Source organism: Lipophrys pholis, assembly GCF_963383615.2.
Source record: "Lipophrys pholis genome assembly, chromosome: 5".
NCBI lineage: Eukaryota > Metazoa > Chordata > Actinopteri > Blenniiformes > Blenniidae > Lipophrys > Lipophrys pholis.
Genome location: NC_137628.1, coordinates 22,504,774 through 22,526,328, shown reverse-complemented (window position 1 = coordinate 22,526,328; position 21,555 = coordinate 22,504,774). Strand labels below are relative to the sequence as shown.

At 42.0% G+C, this 21,555-nt stretch overlaps 1 protein-coding gene across 1 annotated transcript; it reads left to right on the top strand.

Moving 5' to 3' along the window:
• Nucleotides 1-1,004: 1,004 nt before the first annotated feature.
• Nucleotides 1,005-19,777, top strand: LOC308109845 (F-box only protein 41-like). The gene is made up of 3 exons (XM_080463652.1): nt 1,005-1,080; nt 16,609-17,396; nt 18,138-19,777. The coding sequence occupies exons 2-3, from the start codon at nt 16,848-16,850 to the stop codon at nt 18,369-18,371; spliced, it is 783 nt and encodes a 260-aa protein (XP_080319778.1). The 5' UTR covers nt 1,005-1,080; nt 16,609-16,847; the 3' UTR covers nt 18,372-19,777.
• The last annotated feature ends 1,778 nt before the right edge of the window (nt 19,778-21,555 follow it).

Below are 21,555 nucleotides of genomic sequence, written 5' to 3'. Positions count from 1 at the left end.
TCAGCTGCACTACACTTTCTGTGCTTCAGACATCTCTTTCACTTGTAGTCAAGCTGCTCTTCTTTTCTTTTTTCTAATTTTCACCTTTTTTTTGGTCTAAAAACACACACACACACACACACACACACACACACCCCTTTCCTTCCACTCAGTGTGTCTATTTTCACTTACTTCAAATCCTCATCTGTATGTGTTTTCATGTGCCGTCCGTTTGAGCTCACATCAGTTTTGGGAATGGGAAGGGGTTGCGATGAAGGAGCAGCGGCTCATGCACTCACCTCACAGTGAGAGGGTCTTGGTTCAAATACCAGCCCGACCTTTCTGTGTGGAGTTTGCATGTTCTCCCTGCGTGTGCACGGGTTTCCTCTCATGGTCCAAAAACGAGGTGTAAAGGTGAGAGTCTGATTGACAACATGTCACATGTACCAACCCTGCTAGTCTAGCTTGAACAAGGTTGTGTGTAGAAGATGGATGGAAATGGTCGTTAATAACAAATTCTCAGCTTGGATCATTAAACCTCATATTTTGATGTTGCAAACTGGTAGCTGAACTGCAAGATCCACCTTTTCCTCTTTCTCCAGACTGAACATTAACGGTTTGCTGGATTGGTGACAAGATGCAAAACAGTAGAAACTATGACTGAAGGAAAGACATCTCACAACATTTTTTAAACTTAATATGAATTGATTCACCAAGCACACAGGCAGTGGGTAGGGACAAATTGCATGGTCAGGATGAGATGCAGTGTGAATCTGTGGGTTTGTCTGCCTCTTGGTTGCATGGAGCTGCATATCTGACGAGGTGTGATCAGTGTTTTCCGCACAGCCTCCAGTCAGCACAGGTGTGCTCTTTCTGATCAGAGGATGGAGGGTGTTTTATTTTTTTTTTAAACAATTCTGCTCTCTCTCTCTCTCTCTCTTTCAGAGTGTGTGTCTCATCTGCCTCTCTCCTCCTCCTCCTTCTCCTCCTCCTCGTGCTCGTCCTCTGCAGGCCTGCTGCTCTGCTCTGCTGCAGAGAGGGGCTGCGTGACGTCACTGAGGGCTCGAACGGAAAAAAAGAAAATGGGAAGAAGATTACGAGGTGAGTGTTTCTATCTTAAAAAAAAAAAGCCCAGCTCTAACCCTCTCTCTCTCTTTCTCTCTCTCTCTCCTGCGATCACATCGGTGTGTGTGTGTGTGTATGTGTGTGTGTGTGTCTAGCGCATGTTTGCAGCTGCCCGCTTCATTGACGCCGCCGTGCTCCGGTTTTGTGCCGCGTCGGAGAGTCCGGTCCGGCTCCGAAGCCGCGCAGCGCCGCTATGGTGGGGGAAAATAAACGGCAGAAAAGCGGGCACACGCCAGGTTGTCTCTCCTTCCCGTGACAGGGCAAAGCTGCCGCCGTCGGCATCGGTGTGAATGAACCGGAGACCAGGCCCGTGTGCTGCGTTTTGGGTCGTTCCGGTGGCGTCCATCGCCGTGCGGTGATTTCTGGTGATGCTGCTCGTCCACACCCACATGATCCTCTGCCTGCGACGGATCCATGTGCGGTGCAGATATGAAGAGCACTGGGTTTTTGTTTTTGAACGCGGGACGTGCCAGTGTTTACTGTCACGTCAACACTTTGGCCTGGAAGTGTGGGGACTTGACCCGCTTTTACTGTACTGGGAAATATTTACATGTTGTGTGGCGCGTGCAAGATACATCTGTTGTACACACACACACACACACACACACACACACACACACACACACACACACACACACACACACACACACACACACACACACACACACACACACACAGGCTGCATCATGCAGCTGCAAGTGCATCCTCAGTGTTTGCATGTCAGCTTTTAAGTATTCACAGAATAGATTTTACTGTGTCAGATGAAGTTTTGACTTATTAATATTCACACTCTAATCAGAGTATTCCCAGGTGACTCCTCAAACTCTCCTATTAGGTCCCAGCTGCACAAGCTACTCACTGTCAGGCTGCTGGAGTTTGGTAAACTGTCATTTGACTACAGTGCATGAGAGAGCCCACAGTCACTGGACCTTAACCTCCGTGCTGCAGTGTTAGTGTGAATCAGATGTGACAAAAGTTGGAGCAGTCATGCTTGAAAAAGGAAGACATTAGAGACGGCGATAGCGTTTGGTTTGCTGAAGTATCAGCTCCTTGTTGGGCGGGGGGGACTGTACTGCAGCAACATACAACATGCATGTGTACTCTGCATCCCCGTGTGCAGACCTCGTGTCAGGCAGCTTAGTTCACTGGCCCAAATACAGATTTTGTGACAGCGTGCATATACCTGCAGTTTGTGGCTGGTGTGTAAATGTCACTGCAGACAGATGGCTTTGTAAAGATCACCTGTGAGGCAGGAATGCAAACTAATCGTAGACGTTAGGAAAATACAACCTATGTGTGTATGATCATGGTATTTGTGCATAGTATCTATCTATCTATCTATCTATCTATCTATCTATCTATCTATCTATCTATCTATCTATCTATCTATCTATCTATCTATCTATCTATCTATCTATCTATCTATCTATCTATCTATCTATCTATCTATCTATCTATCTATCTATCTATCACTTCATGCACAGTGTGTGCTGTCGTCGCTCACACTGAGGCCTCCTGCAGGTATTTACATGGTATTGATGTTTTGATTCTTTCCTCATATGGAGCAAGTTTGAACATCCTCTTAATATTTCAGGATTCATTCAGCAGGGGCTAATAGGACTAGGGATCAGGGTCACAGAACTGCTGAGGTGTGCCAGAAACTTTTTAGAGGTACCTAGTTGGTTTTGCTCTGTTTATGAGAGCGTTATTATACTTCAGAGTGTATCTGCAATAACATTGTTGTTTATTGTGACAAAATACCCCACAATACAAAACAAGCACATCAGTAAAAAAAAAAAAAGCTTTGACGTTTACTCAGCATCACTGAAATGTTTCTCTGCTGTGAAAGTAGAGTGTTACCTGGCTATAGTCATAAGTTGAACCACTGGTTTTCCGTCAGGTTTCCCCTGGGAGGGGGGGGGTGTCAGACAGCTTCGGGGCGGGTTCCAGCAGGAAAAACTTTGAGCGTGAGGACGCCGCCTCATCCCTTGTCTTTTAATTATTTGAGAATTAATTAGGAAAAATAAGGGGAAAGTCAAAGTATTTACGTGGGTGTCATCCCAAACTCCAAAACATATTTGAAGTTATCAACCTTGTGTTTGTGTCACCTGCATGGATATGGTCATCATGGGTGTGCAGTAGTTAGCAGCAAAGCTCAGATTTAAGGGTCTATCACTGTGAATTTTGCATTTTCACAGTGCTTGTGTGGGTTTTGTCTCTGGCTGTGTCATAAAATCCAACAACATGCAATATTTTCATATCATCTTGTGTTAGTCTCGTGCCTGTCCTGGAGGTACCCTGCCTTTTGCACAGTGTTGGCTGTGCTGAACGTTTGCATTCCTAACGTGGACAGAGCAGATATAGAAGATGGATGGCTCATTAGATAAAATACAGACGTGGAAAAGTGGACGTATAGCTTCTCCAGCATTGTTTCTGACTCGGGCGCCGGCTCAGTTAGCACTCGCCATTGCTGCTCCACGCTGAAGACCCTCTGTGGGCCAGTTTTCTGTTTCTCTAGCTTACAATTCTGTGGAAAAGCTGTTATAACAAAGTAAAAATCCAGATTTCAGCCATAATTCTGTGATAGTGGAGCTGCTCACAACTGTACTTGTTGCATAAGTTAAGTCATGCAGCATAATGTGCAGTTTCATTCATATTATGTAACTCTGTTCCATGGTACATCAGTGCAATGACAATGAGTTAAGAATACTATTAATTAAATTCGATTCGGATGACGATTTATATCAGTATCATTATGAACAGTATGAAATGGCTCACATTTTATTTGGATATGATGGCCATAGCAAATGTATAAACTATTGTCTCTAGGCCCATTTATATCCTATTTTCTTTGGTTGAGTAGTTTTCCCACACTTGTGTGCATAATGTGTATATTTTTCATTAATGCAAACTTGTCAACTTGTTCTTACTTACTAATTATTAATTTATGACTTGCTCTGAGCAGTCGTTTCATTTATAACAGGCCTGCGTTTCCGCACAGCTGGCTCAGGAATCTCCCGGCTGTTCTGTTATTGTTGCGCCTGCCTGTAAATTATGTTCATCCAACCGTCACTCTGAGATCAAGGATCAGGCTCATGATTCGGGCCTGGGGCAGATAAACTTTTCTGACAGCTTGTGATTGCCAACAACAGTGTGAAGAGATGCTGACACTAATGAGGAAATTACTCTCATGTGATATTTATCAGGTCCTTGACGTTTTAAAGTTTCCAAGTCATCAGATAATGGTGTAGTCTCAATTTTTTACTTTATGCTACTCATACACGTTATCTAATCTGTGTTCATCAGCACCATGAGTCGGCCCTGTGGAAATAGGAAATGTTAAACGGGTCATATTATACATCTTTTTAACATTTTCACGTGGGTCTCGTTGGTCCCAAAACGTTGTTTTTGAAGTTTATAGCTCCAAATCCAGCTTTCCCTTGATCTTCATCCATTTGAATACTGGATCATAGGAGCTACATTCAGAATCTGCTGTGTCTGTGTGACCTGGACCGTCTCCACCCACACATGCCCATCTTGGGAAGAGGAGGAAGTACTTCCTCTCGTGGTGCCATGTGCCAGAGCAGAGCTGCCTAATTGTAGGACGGTCAAAGGGAGGGCCTACCTTGATTGGGGTTGGCTAACCCCCCCGATGACACTATATAGAGTTTGATTTCTGGTTCGCTGGCTTTTTAAAAATTGAAACAGAGAAAGGGAGAGAGATTACAGACTTTCTTCACTTCTGGGGCATTCTTCCCATGTATGGGGATGTGTATTACTGTTGGAAAACCATTAGAAAGTGCATTTTGCATAATAGGACCCCTTCATATCTTCACTTATTTTGTCACGCCTCTACTTACAACTTGAATATTATGCCAGTGCAGGCTGAGAATTAATGAGCATACAGGGACTGTCAATATGTGGCCAGAAGTCATAAATACCATTTTATTGATAAGTTCACTCAAACGTCCTCTACGGAAGCTATGCACCTTTACTTGTTTACGCAAGCACAAAGACATTCATGTACAAGTTTGCTGTGCAACGCTCACTTGTGGTTTAAGAAGATACGAGACCCTTAAAAAGTGCTCTGGTTTGATACTGGAGCGCTTCTTTGTAGATTGAATAAGCACTGCTGTTTGCAAAGGCAGCAATGGCTTAGATGAAGCTCGACAAACACACTGCAAGACGTATTAGCAGGCCTTCAGTTCTCGTACGTGCTCAACACTGAATCCATACAAATAAATATAAGGGTTTGCCCATATACGATTGCAGCAAGAGGCCAGTATTGTTAGTGTGTTAAACAACATCCTCCTGGCATGTATTGCCTGACAAACTGTAATTGTATCACTGGACAACAGTATGGATCAATAGGAGACAGTGGTGAGTGGGAGAATGGGTCTGTCCATCACTTTACATTTGTTCAAGTCTTTCTTTTCCTTCAGCCCAACTACAATCATCACGAGCTTCAGACCCGATTACCAACTGGATAAAATGTTGGCAATCTGCCCCAAATCCCTCATAAAGTGTACAGTTAATCCGTCCAAATGTCCCGGTCTTGTAGTGCAGCGCTTAATCAACTTTAGTCCCCCGTAGATCGTCTTTAAGAAGAGCTGCAGACCCTCTCTTTGATATATGATCAGCTGAAACGTTACTTTGTCAGTGAGACAAACTCTAATAAACATATCAATACAGAAGGCATCAGAAAAGACATGAATATTAAAAATCTTAATATGTTTTTCTTTCACATGCGCAAATCTAATCTGGACAACAACAGAGTGGGCAAGAGCGCCTCTTTGGAATCAATCTCCAACCTTGTTAGAGCCACAGTTCAAGACCTTAGTTAGATTAACTCTCACTGAGTTTGTTTAATGCAAAGTTCTATTAGTTTTTCACATCTGTGTTTGGTTTTTTTTCTTTGTCAAGCAGTGATTTTCTTTCCAATAATGGATCACTGTTAGAACATATAGAAACACACACAACATGCCTTCAGTATGAGTTTACTTACACTTCGGGCTGTTACGTTAGTTTTTATTATTATCAACTGAGAAACATTCAAAATGCAATCAAATTCGTATTTATTTATTCCTTAAGTTCAAGTCGAGTCATTTTTGATCAAAACATCCAAATCATTGACCAGTTTACTCAGTTTGATTTACTCGGCTTATGTGGTACTGGGTAAATAATAAAACTGGAATGTGTAATAAAGGCACAACAGCAGTTTTGTATCCTTGAGTTTAATTGTAGTGGCACACATCTGCCACTGCACTTATGGAGATGTAGTTCATGCAGTTTCAGCACTCAGACTCTGGTTGGTCAGTGAATATTGTTGCTTCTTCAGTGGCTACAGATGTCATCCGGTATGAATATACATAGTGGCTTCTTTTTTCCTTGTATTACCAAAGCAATGGCTAGATGACATAGTTAACAACTTTTGTGATTGGGAATATAATAGAATTTAGAGTGATTCGATTATGTGATGTCTTTCACAGCAGCAGCTTGATATTTCAGGATAATGGAGCACGACTGCACTCCCGTCTATGTATCTGAGGGCCGAAGGGACCTTTAATGAATCTTCGAATATGTCTGTTATTTTGAGGAAAATATAAACAAAATGTAATCATTGAATAGTTAGAATACACATCTGCAGCCGGTTGGTACTTCAGGGAATAATCTTGTCAACGCCTCAATTCTATGTGGTATAAAAGTTCTATTTGATTGGCTTCTTTGTATACTTTAACAGTATTAAATCAAATTGAGCAGCTGTATTTGAGTGCATCCTGCTGCTGATGGGTTTGTATCACTTATCAGAGGCATTTTTACATTCAGCTTTGCGCTTCTGGATTCCGGAAGGTGCAATTGTTAGTTAGTTCACCCCTCAATCATTTTGTGTGCTCTAAGGATGAGCTCATTCAAATTGCAATAACAGGTGTTTGTGGTCATTTGGTGGCACTTCAACATAGTTGTGAAATACAGCAACCACACGATGATAGTTACGAGGTAGAATTAGATTTGATTTAGAGCCAGTCACCTGTCTCTCTCTATTCCTTCAATCCGATGTCAGAATTAAATATGTAGCTTCTTGTTTGCTAAATTGCTCCTCATGCTCCCCTGGGAGTTGCTACTGTTGACACCAAGCAGGGCCTTACTGTGATTTTCTCTTCCTTCCTCTTCTTACTGCTGTAGACGCCTGTCTGACATTTGAGTGATAGGACTGAACCAGAAGAGTAAAGTTGCAGACCTGACAGCAAACACATTGCAGAAACTTCAGATAACTCTTGGTGAAGTTGAGCAGAGCAGCAGTTACGGGTTATACCTCTGTTCCTTTCGCGCACAAGGACCAACTGACAAGGCTGGGCGGCTTGTCAAGACTAATCACGCTCTCAAGCAGTGTCTCAATTCAAACTTTGTCAGATGAAAGAATTACTATGACCTGAGCCTGATGTGGACTGTTTTCTCAAAGAGCGATACATATATAATTGTTATAAATCGCTACTTGTTTAAAGAGGTCATGTTACACAGATTTCAAGTCTCATTGGTCCAAAAAACATTATATTCAAAGTTTATTGCCCCAAATCCAGCTTTTACTTGATTTTACAACATTTGAATATTGGATCATATGAGCTGCATTCAGAATCTGCTGTGTCACTGTGAGCTGGACTGGCTCTGCCCAGACATGCCCATCTTGGGAGGAGGAGGAAGTACTTCCTCTCGTGGTTCCACGTGCCAGAGCAGAGCTGCCTGATTGTGGGATGGTCAAAGGGAGGAGCCTACGCTGATTGGGATTGGCTAAACCCCCGATGGTACTATAGAGGGTTTAAATTCTGATTCACTCATTGGAGCACACACATTATAAAAATTTAAACAAGCCAGGGAGAGAGATGACAGATTTTCTTCACTTCTGGGGCGTCATTCCCAGGTATGGGGACGCATATAACTGTTGGCAAACCATTAGAAAGTGAATTTTGCATAATATGGCCAATCTAAACTGATATAGAATAAATTATTAAGGCGTGTTACATTGGTCAGAGGTGTGAATGTTTCCATGTGACCTTGAATCTCTTGAGTCTCAATCTTGAATATACATATTTATAAAAAAAAAAGATTGCGGGATGAGTTTGAGTATATATTACCACATGTTCAAAGGCGTGTCTGAGTAATACCTTCACACAGGGTTGGAAGTGTCCTCAAAAGGGTGTCCGTCAGCATAATAGTGGATGCACTGAATTTCCTTCATTGTGAGGACTGGCTTTGCCCTTTGCTGTCAGGTGTGCGGCCCGAGGCTGTGTGACTGTCATGTCATTGGACTCCCGTGGCTTACTCAGGGCTAACACACTTCGACACGGATATGTAGCCCAGAAAGCGGAGGGAAGCCTCTCCTCTAAAGGAGTCTGTAAGGTGGCCTGTCCAGAGCTCTGAAGGCTTCTCACTCATGTCAGCTCTCTGTCTGAAACCGTGCTGTCTTTGGGGTTCAAAGTGCTGGATACTATTGGTTTGCATGCAGAGCAAGCTGTCATCATTTTGTCATGGTGTTATCAGTTTGCTTTCTTGGATAATAAGGTTTGTCATGGTAAAATAATGAAGTGACAGTGGGAGGGTCACCTCTTCTACATGAGGAATGCCAGCAGGGATAACAGCTCCGTTGTTAAAGCGTGGGACGATGCTCGTGTCACACCTCTCATAAAAGCTTGGCACCTCTGGTATTCTGTACTGTAGCGTGCCGCTATCTGGCAGTGGAGTTTAGTGCTGCAGCATCTCTGGCTGAAAGCTGTGCAGAGGACTGGCATGATGGTTGTGATACACCCTGAGTAACTCCCCTCCTCACACCTCCGAGCAAAACAAATCTTTATCAGAGAGCACAGGCACACAGAAATAAATCTCACCTGGGTGACTGTGTGATAGAGCTCCAGAGACGGTCTGCTGAACAAAGACTGTGTCAAACAGAGTGACACTTTGCTTTTCAGTGGTGATTTATTTTATTAAACTATTAACAAAGTCAGGCCAGTTTGAACATTTGGTGTTCATCCTTCAGAGCTGAGCCATGTAATCTGTGTTGCTTTGGAGCCAGCTAATGTTTTATTCATGTGGTGCAGAGTTTAAGGATTGTGCTGCAAGCAGCCTCAGCTGTCTCACCTACACATAACAGATGCACTGATATGATTTTTATTTTCTGTCAACCCGTCTCATAACTAATATTTACACATCTCAAATACCCCATAAAAGATATTTCCATAATTTAAATTTCGATTGGTTGCCATTTATCAATGTTTTTAATTGCTTCAGGTGGAAAAAAAAGTTTCAACTTTTATAGTTAAATTGGTGCATAACAAAACAGTCATAAACTTAAATACCTTATTAAGTTTGTTTTCACCAGTGTGTCATTTTTCATTTCCATCATCCAAGTTCTTTGTTTGAGTTAAATGAAGAAACGGACCCCTCGATCCAAATTCAACACAAACATTCATATGGAAATCCTAAATATAAATAATATTTTTTTCTTTCTTCTTTAGTATTATTATAGTGGAGTAGAACATTGACTTCCAGGGTCAAATTACTATTGTAATACAAAAGTAATGGTAGCAATTAATATAACGTCGCTCCTACTCACAGCCTTTGTTACTGTCACATTACCTGTGGACACTAGAGGGCGGTGTAGTGCAGGGAAATATGTATAAGAATAATCTTCAGGGAAGCAGAAAGAATAGCACGTGCGCCCTGTACTCATGGGTATTCAAATTACACTTGAATTTCCAGTATCACTGTGATACTCAAACCTCCGTTGATAAGAGCTGCTTGAGAAACCTGTTTATATTGACTTTATTGTTAGAAGAATTTCCAGCTGTGTGACATTACCTTCAACTTTGAAACCTAAAGACGGAATGCACATGAAGTACATTAGTAATGCCACTGACTACATATCAGCCAGTTATGAATATATGTCTAGGCTACCTGAAAAGCATTATTTAGAGCCTATTCATGCTTGATTAGTACTTGTTGGTGTATGTAATCAGATGGGAAATGGAGTGCATTCATACAGTGATTTTCAAAGCTCTTTATGGTGTGCCTTTCGCCCACGCACAGATTACTGTCATTTTGAAGGTGCTGCCTGTGTTCACGCTTTGCTGTACTTCTTGAGACGTTGCTGCCACCATCAGTGGAAATTTGTGAATTGTGTTTGCTCGTGTGTGTCCTTATACAGTACATGTGCACTAGAGACTCAACAGTAGGTAATACACCTACTGTCCTGAACTGCCTGTGGATTTCTGTATATTATTCTGTATATTATTACATTCATGAAGATGGGATCCACCCTATATCTGCTGCCATACAAAGCCGAGAGATATAATACCTCCCGGATATAAAGTACGTAATGACTCTGGATGAACCTCCTTTACTGGCTGCTCTCAATTTGAAGGTGGAGCAGTTCTATATTAAGTCTCTCCTCATTGTAGAGGTTCTCTCTTCTTCTTTTTGTGAATAGTTCTTAGTATCATTCATCAGTTCACATATCTTCTTTACCACTTTATCCAACGTATGTTTGGACCTGATCCCAGCTGACCCTGGGTACGTTCTGGATAGGTTGCCAATCCATTACAGGACAAAGACAGTGAGAGAGACAATCACACACACTCACATTCGCACCTAATGGCTTTTGAGAATTACATGTTTTTGGACTGTGAGGGGAAAAAAAATGTCAACTCCACATTGAAAGACCCTCAAGCTTGACTGGAACCGGAAATATTTTGACTCTGAATTGAGAGTGGTAACCATGACACCATCAGGCAAAGACGCTCAGTCCCCGAAAGAACTGATCTAACTTCAGCTGAACTTAATGAGTCTGACCCACTAAGTGCTGACAGCTCAGGGAGCGTGTGAGAGCAACACTAAAGCAATATAACCATAAAAAGAAACATGGAGGTATTTCAGCGTAACACAAAACCTACTTTCCTAAACACCTGGTCACTCTCATTTTGCAGTACCAAGCAAAGTAACTCAGCTACAATTTTGCTTATGAAGAAGAGTAACTGTAACTGATTTCTCCGGTCCAGTAACTTACTAAACACTGTCACTGTTATAGCTGAAATGTTCACAAATCCGGAATTATTCACTGAACCATGATTGTTTTCTGCTCCTGGCAATCAGACATTTTTATATTTGCCAAACAACTTTTTTATTAATCAGATTCTTTGGTTTTCTTTACTTTTTCAGGTTTTCACACTTCTCATTTTGTACTTTAAGATCACCTCAATTTATCTTTTCTGTCCCTTTCCTTTTGAATCGCTCCACATTCGGCCTCCAACCTCATGTCAGAAACTGTTCATGTTGTGATGAAAACAGACTGTAGAAGTGCTGACAGGCCGTCACTTTAAACGCCCCCGACACACCCACCCTTGATTTCAGGTTACTGCCTGGATATAAACAGCAATAGATAAAGAGCCATTTAGCCCAGATAACATCACTTTCACTCATGACCTTGTTGTACAGAACTGCAGTCAATCTGAAGCCCTCGCTCGGTTTGTTGTAGGTCTATGTCTGGACTGATTTTATTGCCCTGTCTGACCGTCTGGAAATGCGCACGGGTTTGGAAAACAATGAAAATGAGATGGTTATTGTTTCCAAGAAAGATGTCTTTGAAAGACATTATTTGGATAACATTGACGCTCCGGATAATCGCATTAGTCTCGAACACTTAAAGTAAAACAACAAGTTATCATATTATAGTTTATCATAAGTCTATTTTTGCTGAAACAGAAAGGGATCTCTGTAGATTGGGGATTGGTGTGTTGGATCCATTAGTGTTTGCATGTAGAATTCCGGCTGTTTGCACAAAACATGAGATTGTAGTGATGTGCATGTGATCGGCGCAGGAAAAAGAATGACTCATTGAGCATTTTCCCTGCTTCTATTCAGTTTTATATCACCACTTGTAGATCTGATGACTGTGCGGCCACACAGTCTGTCAAGTGGGTGTCCGAGGGAAACTCTCTGAATGGTGGAGGCCGTTTGGATCACCAGGCTTGTAAGAATAATGACTTATGGTTGTTTGTCAGATTAGTTGTCAAATTTGTTTTAAAATTGCTCTATCAGATCAAAGAAAGGACTATGTTTTTGTTTTAATTCTCTATCGCTCTTTGCGTTCTTGTTTAAAATCTTCCAAGAAATCTTGAGTTTTCTGTACTTGTATGCCGAGCAGCCTGTGCTCCTCTCAATAAAGCATTCGTAGCAGTCCTCAGGAATGTTTCAGTGGAGCCTCAGTGGCAGGATGTGACATGTGGCCACCGAACAGCCTCACTTCCTTCTATTTCCTGGCTATTTCAATGCCTCACTGAGTAATTTCTAGCAGATGGGCATGCCTGCTGTCTGCAGTGTAGTGACTATGTCTGTAAAATCCTCTTTCTTTAATAAGTGGGCACAACTTGCCAGTACACTCCCTGATCCAGCCTCACCAGACGTCTAATAACAGTCTCCGTGACTTCTGGGGATTTCCAGTGTATGAGCCCACTGTGAGGAACAGTCTGCATCTGTGATTTGCGATTACACCCGTGGTGCCTACCGCCTCGCTCATTAATAACTGCTGCTGATGGTGGGGGGACAAATTCCGAGAGTCTGTTCTGCTTCGAGCTCCAGTCCCTACTCAGCTGTACGAGTCCAAATGGGCCCATCATGAAATGCAGACCGTGCATGCTCCACTACATCAGCTGCAGTAGTTATGCAGACCATGTGGACATACTATTTGGTGGAAACTGTGTTGTACAGCAGCCAAGCTCTGCAAGTTTGTTTTTTTAAACTACTACTTGTGAAGTTGATCACAGTTTAAAAAAAATAAAAAATCCAAACACTTAGCTATGCAATAATATGACATTATGTTCATACTACTTTGCAATGTGATGTTGATACGTCTAACATGAATCAACCCCGTGCATGAGGCATTACGCGGTGATGTTACGTACGAGACATACGCATGAAATTTAATAGGATTTACTTTCAATGAGAATTTTCTCTTTGCCTTATAATCTAACCCTATGTCAGACCAAAACCTGTCTGATGGTCCAATCTGGAGCATGGACTTTATGTTTGACAGTGCTACCATAGATGCTCGAAATGGGAGAACGAGGTCTAAGTATATAACACAACATTTTACACGTGGCGCCTTTGAAATAATCTGAATAGTGTGTTTATTGGCATGTCGACATTAAACCAAATGTTTAGTTGAGCCTTATGAGCCAACTTGTAACAGTGATATACAGATACAAATCACTCTGCCTTTTTACTATCTCCTCTCTTTTGCATCTGAAAAGAGCTTCTGGACTCTTTTACTGCATCTGCCTGAACGTTAGTTGTCTGCTTCAATTTATTGTTGCAATAACAGGATCGGTTCTATCGGGACTTTTCCCTTATACTATAACTATACACAAAAGCTCAAATCACATTCTTAACTGAATAATATAAGAAAAAATAGTGCCTGCGGAATATTCAGAATCTTTAAACCTTTTGTCAGCGTGCCACAATGTTAGCGTGGTTCTGTTTTCGGTGTTTTGCATCAGGAGTACCATGACGATCCCTCACCCTGCTAAAGGCACTTTTTCCATGTGTTCAGCGCTCAGAGATCTACTGTTCAGGTATTCACTGTCAGTGCACTAGTGCCTGAGACTGACTTAATGAGAACATGGATCTGTAGGGAACCTGGTACAGAGTAATCAATAGAGGCTGTAATGCTGAATTTTCATCTCACCGCAATGTTAAATATAAAAGATTATTTGATGAAACACAATGCAGTGTGCTCACATGTAAGTCGCATATACAGTATAGTGATTCTTCAAGACAATATTTTTATGAGTGCAATTTATTGGGATGCTTTGCTTAGAATGTGGTCGGTCACATTGCGACGCCACCAGAAGCTGATGAGGGTCAAGGGTCTCACTCAGGGAGCAACAGTGGCGACCTCTCAGCTGTGAGGATGGAGCCCGCAAACTTCCGATCACGAGTCCGTCTCTCTAACCTCGAGGCCAGTTGCAGAAGGCTGCACGTTGAGCACGTGACTCAGATAAAAGATAGCACTTTTTTCTTCCTGGAGGTGGGTTACCAGATCCCTTTGTAAAGGACTTAACATTATCCAGTCTGACCTCTTCGACTTAAGCCAGGAAAAGGACATTGGCACTAACAAGCACTCTCACTAATGGATCCATTTCCATTTTCTCTACTCCTCCCCACGTCTTCCTCTGAGTACTTCAGGGTACTGTGTGGGAGTTTGCTTTTTAACCCTTAGCATAGTAAAGGTTTCATATTTCTTGACCACTAAACTTGCAGCTCGTTAATCCTACTCGGAGAGTGGAGGTAGACGAGGCTGCGGTCTCTGCTCTGTAAAGGACTGTGAAGATATGAGTAAAACTGAGCTGTGTGATCGTTTGTCTGGATTCTTCAACAGACAAACATCATTTTTCTGTGGTGTCATTAACAGGTTCAAAGAAAATGTATTTATGCAATAATTTGGGCAATATTTTAGGAAGTACCTGGACTTTGTTTTGGGCGATTTTGTGGGTAGAAGCTGAAAATGGAGATTTCCAAGACGTTTTTGACGTCACTTTTTAAGATCCACTTCAATAGGCTTGAATTTAATTTTCCTTCTTTTGATTTCTTAATAGTGTATTTTTTTATTCAGTTATTCTTTTCAGGAACTCTGTAATGTTTACGCTCTACTCTTTACATGTTTATGCCCCACGACCCTCAACTGAATGGGGCGGTATACTGTTGAAGATGAAGAGATTATATTTTCGTTATCTTGCTGCTCTGGCTTTGGTATATTTTGATTTAGTCAGCTTAGCTTTGTGTTGTTTGGTCTGTTTGTTGTCGCTGCTTTTTGTCAAAGCAATTTCTATACTTTATGATTAAGAGGGCATGTTTTTTTGCCAGTAGTTGCTAAACCTGAGCAGATCAAAATAGAATCTTTTCCAACAGATATTGCGATTGCAATTTGACTCACTATTAATGAATTCTTTTAAAGTTGACCTTGATCTCAAGTACATTGCAGTGTGCTCATATCCAGTAAATTTCAAGTTTCTTGCTCACAGTAATGCTTATATGCTATTTACTATTGCAGATGATGAGAACTATTTTTTCCCAGAAAATTGTAATTAATACTTTTTTGAATTGACAGTAAAAGTAGTCACAGCAAATATTATGATGCACATAATTGGAAAACGTTAATATAAACAGACAGGCACTCACCCTTAAGTAAACACTCCTGCCTTTAAAACAAACACTCAAAAAGCTACATTAAATATTCAACAAATTAGATTAAAACACTGAGAGGACTGAAAACTACCATATAAAAACATTTTGCAGCAGACTTTATTAAATCCACTTAGAGCTTTTTTGAGGGTGACAATTTCACACTGGTTATCGTGGCCCAAAGTGCACATTTGGTCCAGACCAAATTTGAAATGAGACCACACACCACACTTACAGTGGAGCATTATGTTTCTCTGACTACTGGATATGAAGACACAGGGAGCCTCACGCTCATATGAATACGGTATAGATGTCACTGTTGTTGGACGTTGTGGACTGATGTATATTTATAAAATCATCAGCATTGCCTTCTCACTTCGTTTTGCCTGCAGTTTGTTGGTGATTGAATCAGCATGTAGTTTGCGATATGGCGGCTGATTGGTTAGTTAGCAACACTATTGGTTGCAACGTTTTGCCACTCAAAGATTAAGGCTGTGTTTCTATTTGCATAGCAAGTGGTGGCAGAAAGGGAAGAGGAATTTATATATTTTTTAAACTGAAACTTTTGCCATTAGCAAATTGCATTGTTTCACATTGCAATTACACTTTATATTTGATTTAACATCCAGATGCAGTAGTTCAGATTAGCTCCAGTAGGTAAAGTGTGTGTAGCTGCTCATCACATAGACGACACCACTGTGCAGTATAACTCAGAGATTACACCAATGTTGCGTCAACTTTTTTTGTCTGTTGCCTCTTTGAGTGACTCAATACACCATCTTGTGGTTCACAGTTGTACTGCAACACTGAATGGGCTGGAGCAGGATTGACAACTTACTGACTTTGGGACATTTTCCAGCAGCACATTAGGAAATTCTATTTAAGATGAAATTGTGACTCTTGTTTATTCTGCTTATTGTTTATCAAACACAAATTAGTCATATTGTGACTTTAAAGGCAATTTATGAATACAGTGCTTATTTTGGGGTTCATCAGGCAAAGTTTTTGATACCTGTGTCTCTAGTTAGTGGTTTATATATGTGTCACAGAAAATTGGAAATAACATTCTTGTGAGATGTTCTTCTTCTGGTTCTTTTACACTAGCCATGACTAATAAATGATCAAAGCTTGCAACATAATTGTCATACTTTTAATGAACTCAAATTTGATATTAATAATTCAACAATCTAAACACTTTTGTTTTCAGTTTGCCTAATGTCAAAACTACACTTGTCCAAATCCCTTTAAACCTAACTTATGTTGTGTCCATCTCTCCAGGACCTGAGGCCTGGACGCCATGGCGATGAAGTGAAATGATGTTGCTTCTCAGTGTGGTCATATGACTGACTTCGCAGCTCCACGCCTCAGGGGATCTCTCGCTCCTGCTGACTTGCCCTAGCCGTCCCCTTCTCACCATGAGAGGATCTGTCAGGTGCTCACCCTCCGTGCCCCGACACTGGCGCCGCCGTCGCGCTGCGTGAGCGCCCCCTCCTCTCCTCCGGCAGTTACTGCACGGAATGGCCTCTCTGGACCTGCCTTACCGCTGTCCTCGCTGCGGGGAGCACAAGCGCTTCCGAAGCCTGTCGTCGTTGCGCGCTCACCTGGAGTACAACCACACGTACGAGACCCTCTACGTCCTCTCGAAGTCCAACAGTGTGTGTGACGCCGCTGCTCTGCTGCCCCTAGTGGCCGAGGGGGCTCTCCTCACGCCTGCCAACAATAACGACCCCTTTGAGCCACTCCGACCCTCAGCTCTGAAGGAGCGCCGCTTCCCCTGCCGCGAGCTTCCTTGTGCCGATGACCTGAGTCTGACCCCGGCTAACTCCAACTCTGCAGCACGGTATATTCCTAATGTGGAGTTTCCCCTGGGGGAGATTTTCATGAAGAAAGCCATGACATCCACAGACCCGAGTCCTCATGGAAACCCCAGTACAGCTGTAGCTGTGGCAGCAAATGTAGCTGCCAGTGCTGTGGAAGCAGCCTACGAGGAAGGCCTGGCCAGACTGAAGGCTCGGGCGTTTGAAAGGTTGGAGCTGGACGAGCGGCTGGAGAAGCTGTCTGAGGAGGTAAATAGTTTCACTGGAGTTAACAGATGCACAAACGTCTTGATTTGCCAAATATTTATGTTGTTTTTGACTCTGGGGAGCCCTGAATTCTGGTGACAGTTTTTTTAGACTCTAGAAGGACTCAAGGAAATGAACATCTGCATTTGTCTTTAGGTTGTAAGAAAACGACCGGCAATACTTTACTTGATGAGCATCGTCAGCTCAGCAACAGTGGGAATGTTAAATGAGCTTATTTCAACACCACACTGATTCTTACTAATCACTTGAGCAGCATTATTCTTGCGTTGAAGCCAATTCAGTGTATATTTGTGATTTCATTTCACCTTCCACCGTCATGTCAGTGATTCATGATGTAAACTCTGGAATCGTAGAGTCAGCGGTCACATTTCCAATTAGGCTTCTACACTGAAAACATTTAATTAACTTCTAGACCACTATTACAAAAATATCTGATCTGGCAGATTCACAGGTTTATGATGAGGGTGTTGACGTGAATCACATTTCATTGCAGAAATGTGCAGGAAAAAAGTGTTTTCACATTCAGATAAGGACATTTTGTCCAAGTGATTGCTTTTAGACATGGATATCAAACATCACATGTTTTCAGACAATTCTTTGTTGGTTAATGTGTTATTTACTGTTCCAGAGAGAACCGTCTCTTGTGCAAGTTTAGTTATGTTTTTTTTTTTTTTTTTAAAGTAATAAAATACCATTTAGCTCATGATTGTGGTTGTTTTGTAGGTGGAACAGAAAATAGCGGCTCGTGTGGGCCGTCTTCAGGCAGAGCTGGAGAGGAAGAGCTCCGAGCTGGAGCGGGCCAAGCTGGACAGCGAGCGGCTGAGCCAGGAGAAACAAGACCTGGAGGACAAGGCCACAGAGCTTTCTCGGCAGGTGGACGTCTCCGTGGAAATGCTAGCCAACCTCAAGCAGGACCTGGTGAACAAGGAGGCTGAGCTGAACCACAAACAGCAGTAAGTGAGATGCACTTGCTCTTTAAACTCGAGCTGCTCAACAGATTTAATAATGTCTGATAGAGCTAAGTTAATTTAATATGAAGTAAAAACAGTCTAAGGAGCCGCGTGGTGATGTGGCGGGTGGCATTGTGAGAAATCCCCGGTTCGCTTCTGAGTTCCCGGGGTTTCCATGTGGGGTTTGCATGTTCAGCCTGTGCTTGCTTGGGTTTTTTTCTCCAGGTATTTCAGCTTCAGTCAAGTCTAAAAACATATCTTTTTAGGGTAATTGATGACCTGTACGCTGTGCCCCCTGCCTTCCACTATAATCACCTGGAATCCAGCATCCTGGGACTCTAAGTTGGATAAAGCACTCCAGAAGATGTATGAATGGATGGACTTTCTAGGCAGGGTGTGCTTATGTACACTGGTGTCTCCAGTCCTCATACCATAAGCATAGCATAGGAATGCGTAACATACCATCAAAACAATCAAATATTGCTGAGTCTTTAAAAACTTGTTCTATAGTCTCAGGTTGATTGACATATTTAGAGATAAATACTGGATTTTTTCCCCCGCTTGTTTAAATTAAATGCACGTCGACTATACAATACAGTATAGTTTGATATATCAAGCATTGAGTTTCCTCAGACGATGGTGAGCCTTTCTCTTTGTGATAAAGTGAGGAGCTCAGGAGAGACTCAAAGTGGAGCTGCCACTCCTCTGCATTGAGAGGAGACAGGTGAGGTGGTTGGGGCATCTGATAAAGATCCCCTCTAACTTGGAGGAAGAGAAGTCTACCCAGGACCTGCTGCAGAGATTATATCTCTGGTTTGGTATAGAAGTGGCTTAGAGTCCACCCCAAAAGATTTGGAGGAAGATGCGAGGGATGTGTGGAATTGTTTGCTCTCAGTATTGCCATTGTGACCTTCGGTGCTTATTTCAATGTGTCAGCAAAACTAAAGCGCTTTATATTGTTCGTCATATTCACCCATCCACTAAACAGTGGTGAATGCTGCCATGCAAGATGCCCGTCTTCCAGTGGGAGCAGGTGGGAGATCACATTTTCATCCTTATGATTGGAAAACAAAGAGAAAGAGGATGGATGGATGGATGGATGGATGGATGGATGGATGGATGGATGGATGGATGGACGGACACACGGATGTATAGTAATGTGTGGTGTTTCATGATTATATGAAAGAGCTTTGGTGCTGTCGCTGTTACTATTTTACAGGCAGTTGCCAGGTGTGTCTGCTACATGTCTGTTTCCATAAAGGTGGGATTGTAGTAGTCCCTGGTCGTCACGGAGGAACAATGTCTGCTCAGTGTTGCGACCCTTACCACCAGGTATCCATCCATGTATTACAATGTACAGTACTCAATTTCAAAACAACAATTTTATTATCTCCAGACCAGGAAAATTGACCCAAACAAAACAAAACAGAAAAACATCTTAAGTTTCTCTCTAGACTGAAATGTAATAACAGTATAAAACCCAAAGAAATAACAACAGCAAAAGGGTGCCCTTCTTCTTTTAGCTGCTTTAAAACCACTGCTCAGTTATCATTGCTGAGATGACTTGTGCTCTATTTACAAGTGACTAATGAATAAATCATCTGGATTAATTTTGTTGACAAATAGAATTTCTACTCAATCAGTTCATTGAAAGAAGCAGAGCTTGACTTCTAAAACACTCACAGGGCGGCTTTGTGAATGGAGAAGAGAGGGGACCAGGTAATATGTTAAACTGGCTTTCGGCAGCTGATGAATCCAATGAGGAGATGGTTGTTTCAAAGGGACCAATCGCCTGCCTGTTTTTTCTATCTCTTTCTTAGATGCCTTAAAATAATTTTTCTGGGCAAGAAGTGATGGTTATTGGTGTGTGATACACTGAATGAAAAGACAAGACCGAGGGTCATAATAACAATAATTTCCCGGTTCATGACCGTAAACCAAACAGCCACTGAGGAATAATTTCTGGTTAAACGAAAGAGCTTTAACCAATTTCATGTGTTGGATATCAGAAGTGTTTCAAACAGAAGAGCGGGATCACTGTGAATTTTTTCTGAATATCTTTGTTAGAAAACTTTCACAGCAGTTTCACTCGCTCGTTTGCGAGAACTGTTCCAGAAATAGTTTTTTTGTTTGTTTGTTAGAAATGAGGAGCTGTGAGAGAGAAGTTCAAACCCTCAAAGCCGAGAGAAGAGTCTGAATGTCAGGATTGTCTTTTTTCGACAACTTAGGTCTGAGACAGTTGCCCAGCTGGAAAGTGTTCTGTGAGGGCAATTTCTGGAGCTCATTCAACTCCCGACTACGTGCTGGCTGCTTAACACTGCTCTTCATCTGAAGCACATTATCATTCCTCCTCTACTTCACCTCCACCTCTCTGCTAATGGTGTAATCCTCCGTCAGCAGATGTGGTTTACATCTGTTCCTGCTGCCGTCGCTGTACACCAGCGTCCTCCAGGGCAGGTCAGCTGCTCGATGGGAGCAGCTGGGCCGGCAGCAGAGATGTCTCGTTGTTCTCGCAGCATCCTGCCAGTCCCTCCGTCAAGCTGCCACACTGCTACCCAGTCCAAAGTGAAGCTGCTGTAAATAGACAGAGGACTTGGATGTAAATCGCGGCATTTGTGAAGCGAGTTGAACACGATTTGGAGCGGTCCCACAGCGTGGCACAAAGAGTGAGTAAAACCAGGATTTATTTTTTTCAGATTTTCAGGGATTTTTTTTATTGAAATTAATCCCAGGATGTTCGATTGTGCATTCCACAGACAGACGTCCGACAACCTTAAGGGTGAAATTGAAAACATTGCGTTTTGGTGAAGGAAAGTCAACGTTAAAATGAAATGCAATAAATAAAGATATTGCATCCGCATCCATTATATTTTGCTAATTTGTTCACCCCTTTGCCATCTTGTTATTTTAGTTTAAACAGATGTCGCAAAAAGGCTCTGAAAACATCAGAATTCAATGAATTGAAAGAAGCCCCCGAACATTTTTCATGCCAGGAAGAGGCTCCAAGAAATATTTTTCATGTATTATCTTCATTAAACTAACTAATATATGAATCAATAAGATTGACATTGTAAAAGCTGTTCAAACCACAAATATAAGCACTCAGCACAGCAATGCTTCGGGTTATGGTCCATCTATTAGGGGTCACTTGGGTTGAGGGGTCACAATTGCCCGGATTCATTTTCTGGATT

Excerpts from the sequence above, each read along its gene's own strand:
- LOC308109845 (XM_080463652.1), top strand. The coding sequence starts at position 16,848 with ATGGCCTCTCTGGACCTGCCTTACCGCTGTCCTCGCTGCGGGGAGCAC. Across the intron at positions 17,397-18,137 it reads TGGAGAAGCTGTCTGAGGAG|GTGGAACAGAAAATAGCGGC; the intron begins GTAAATAGTTTC and ends GTTGTTTTGTAG.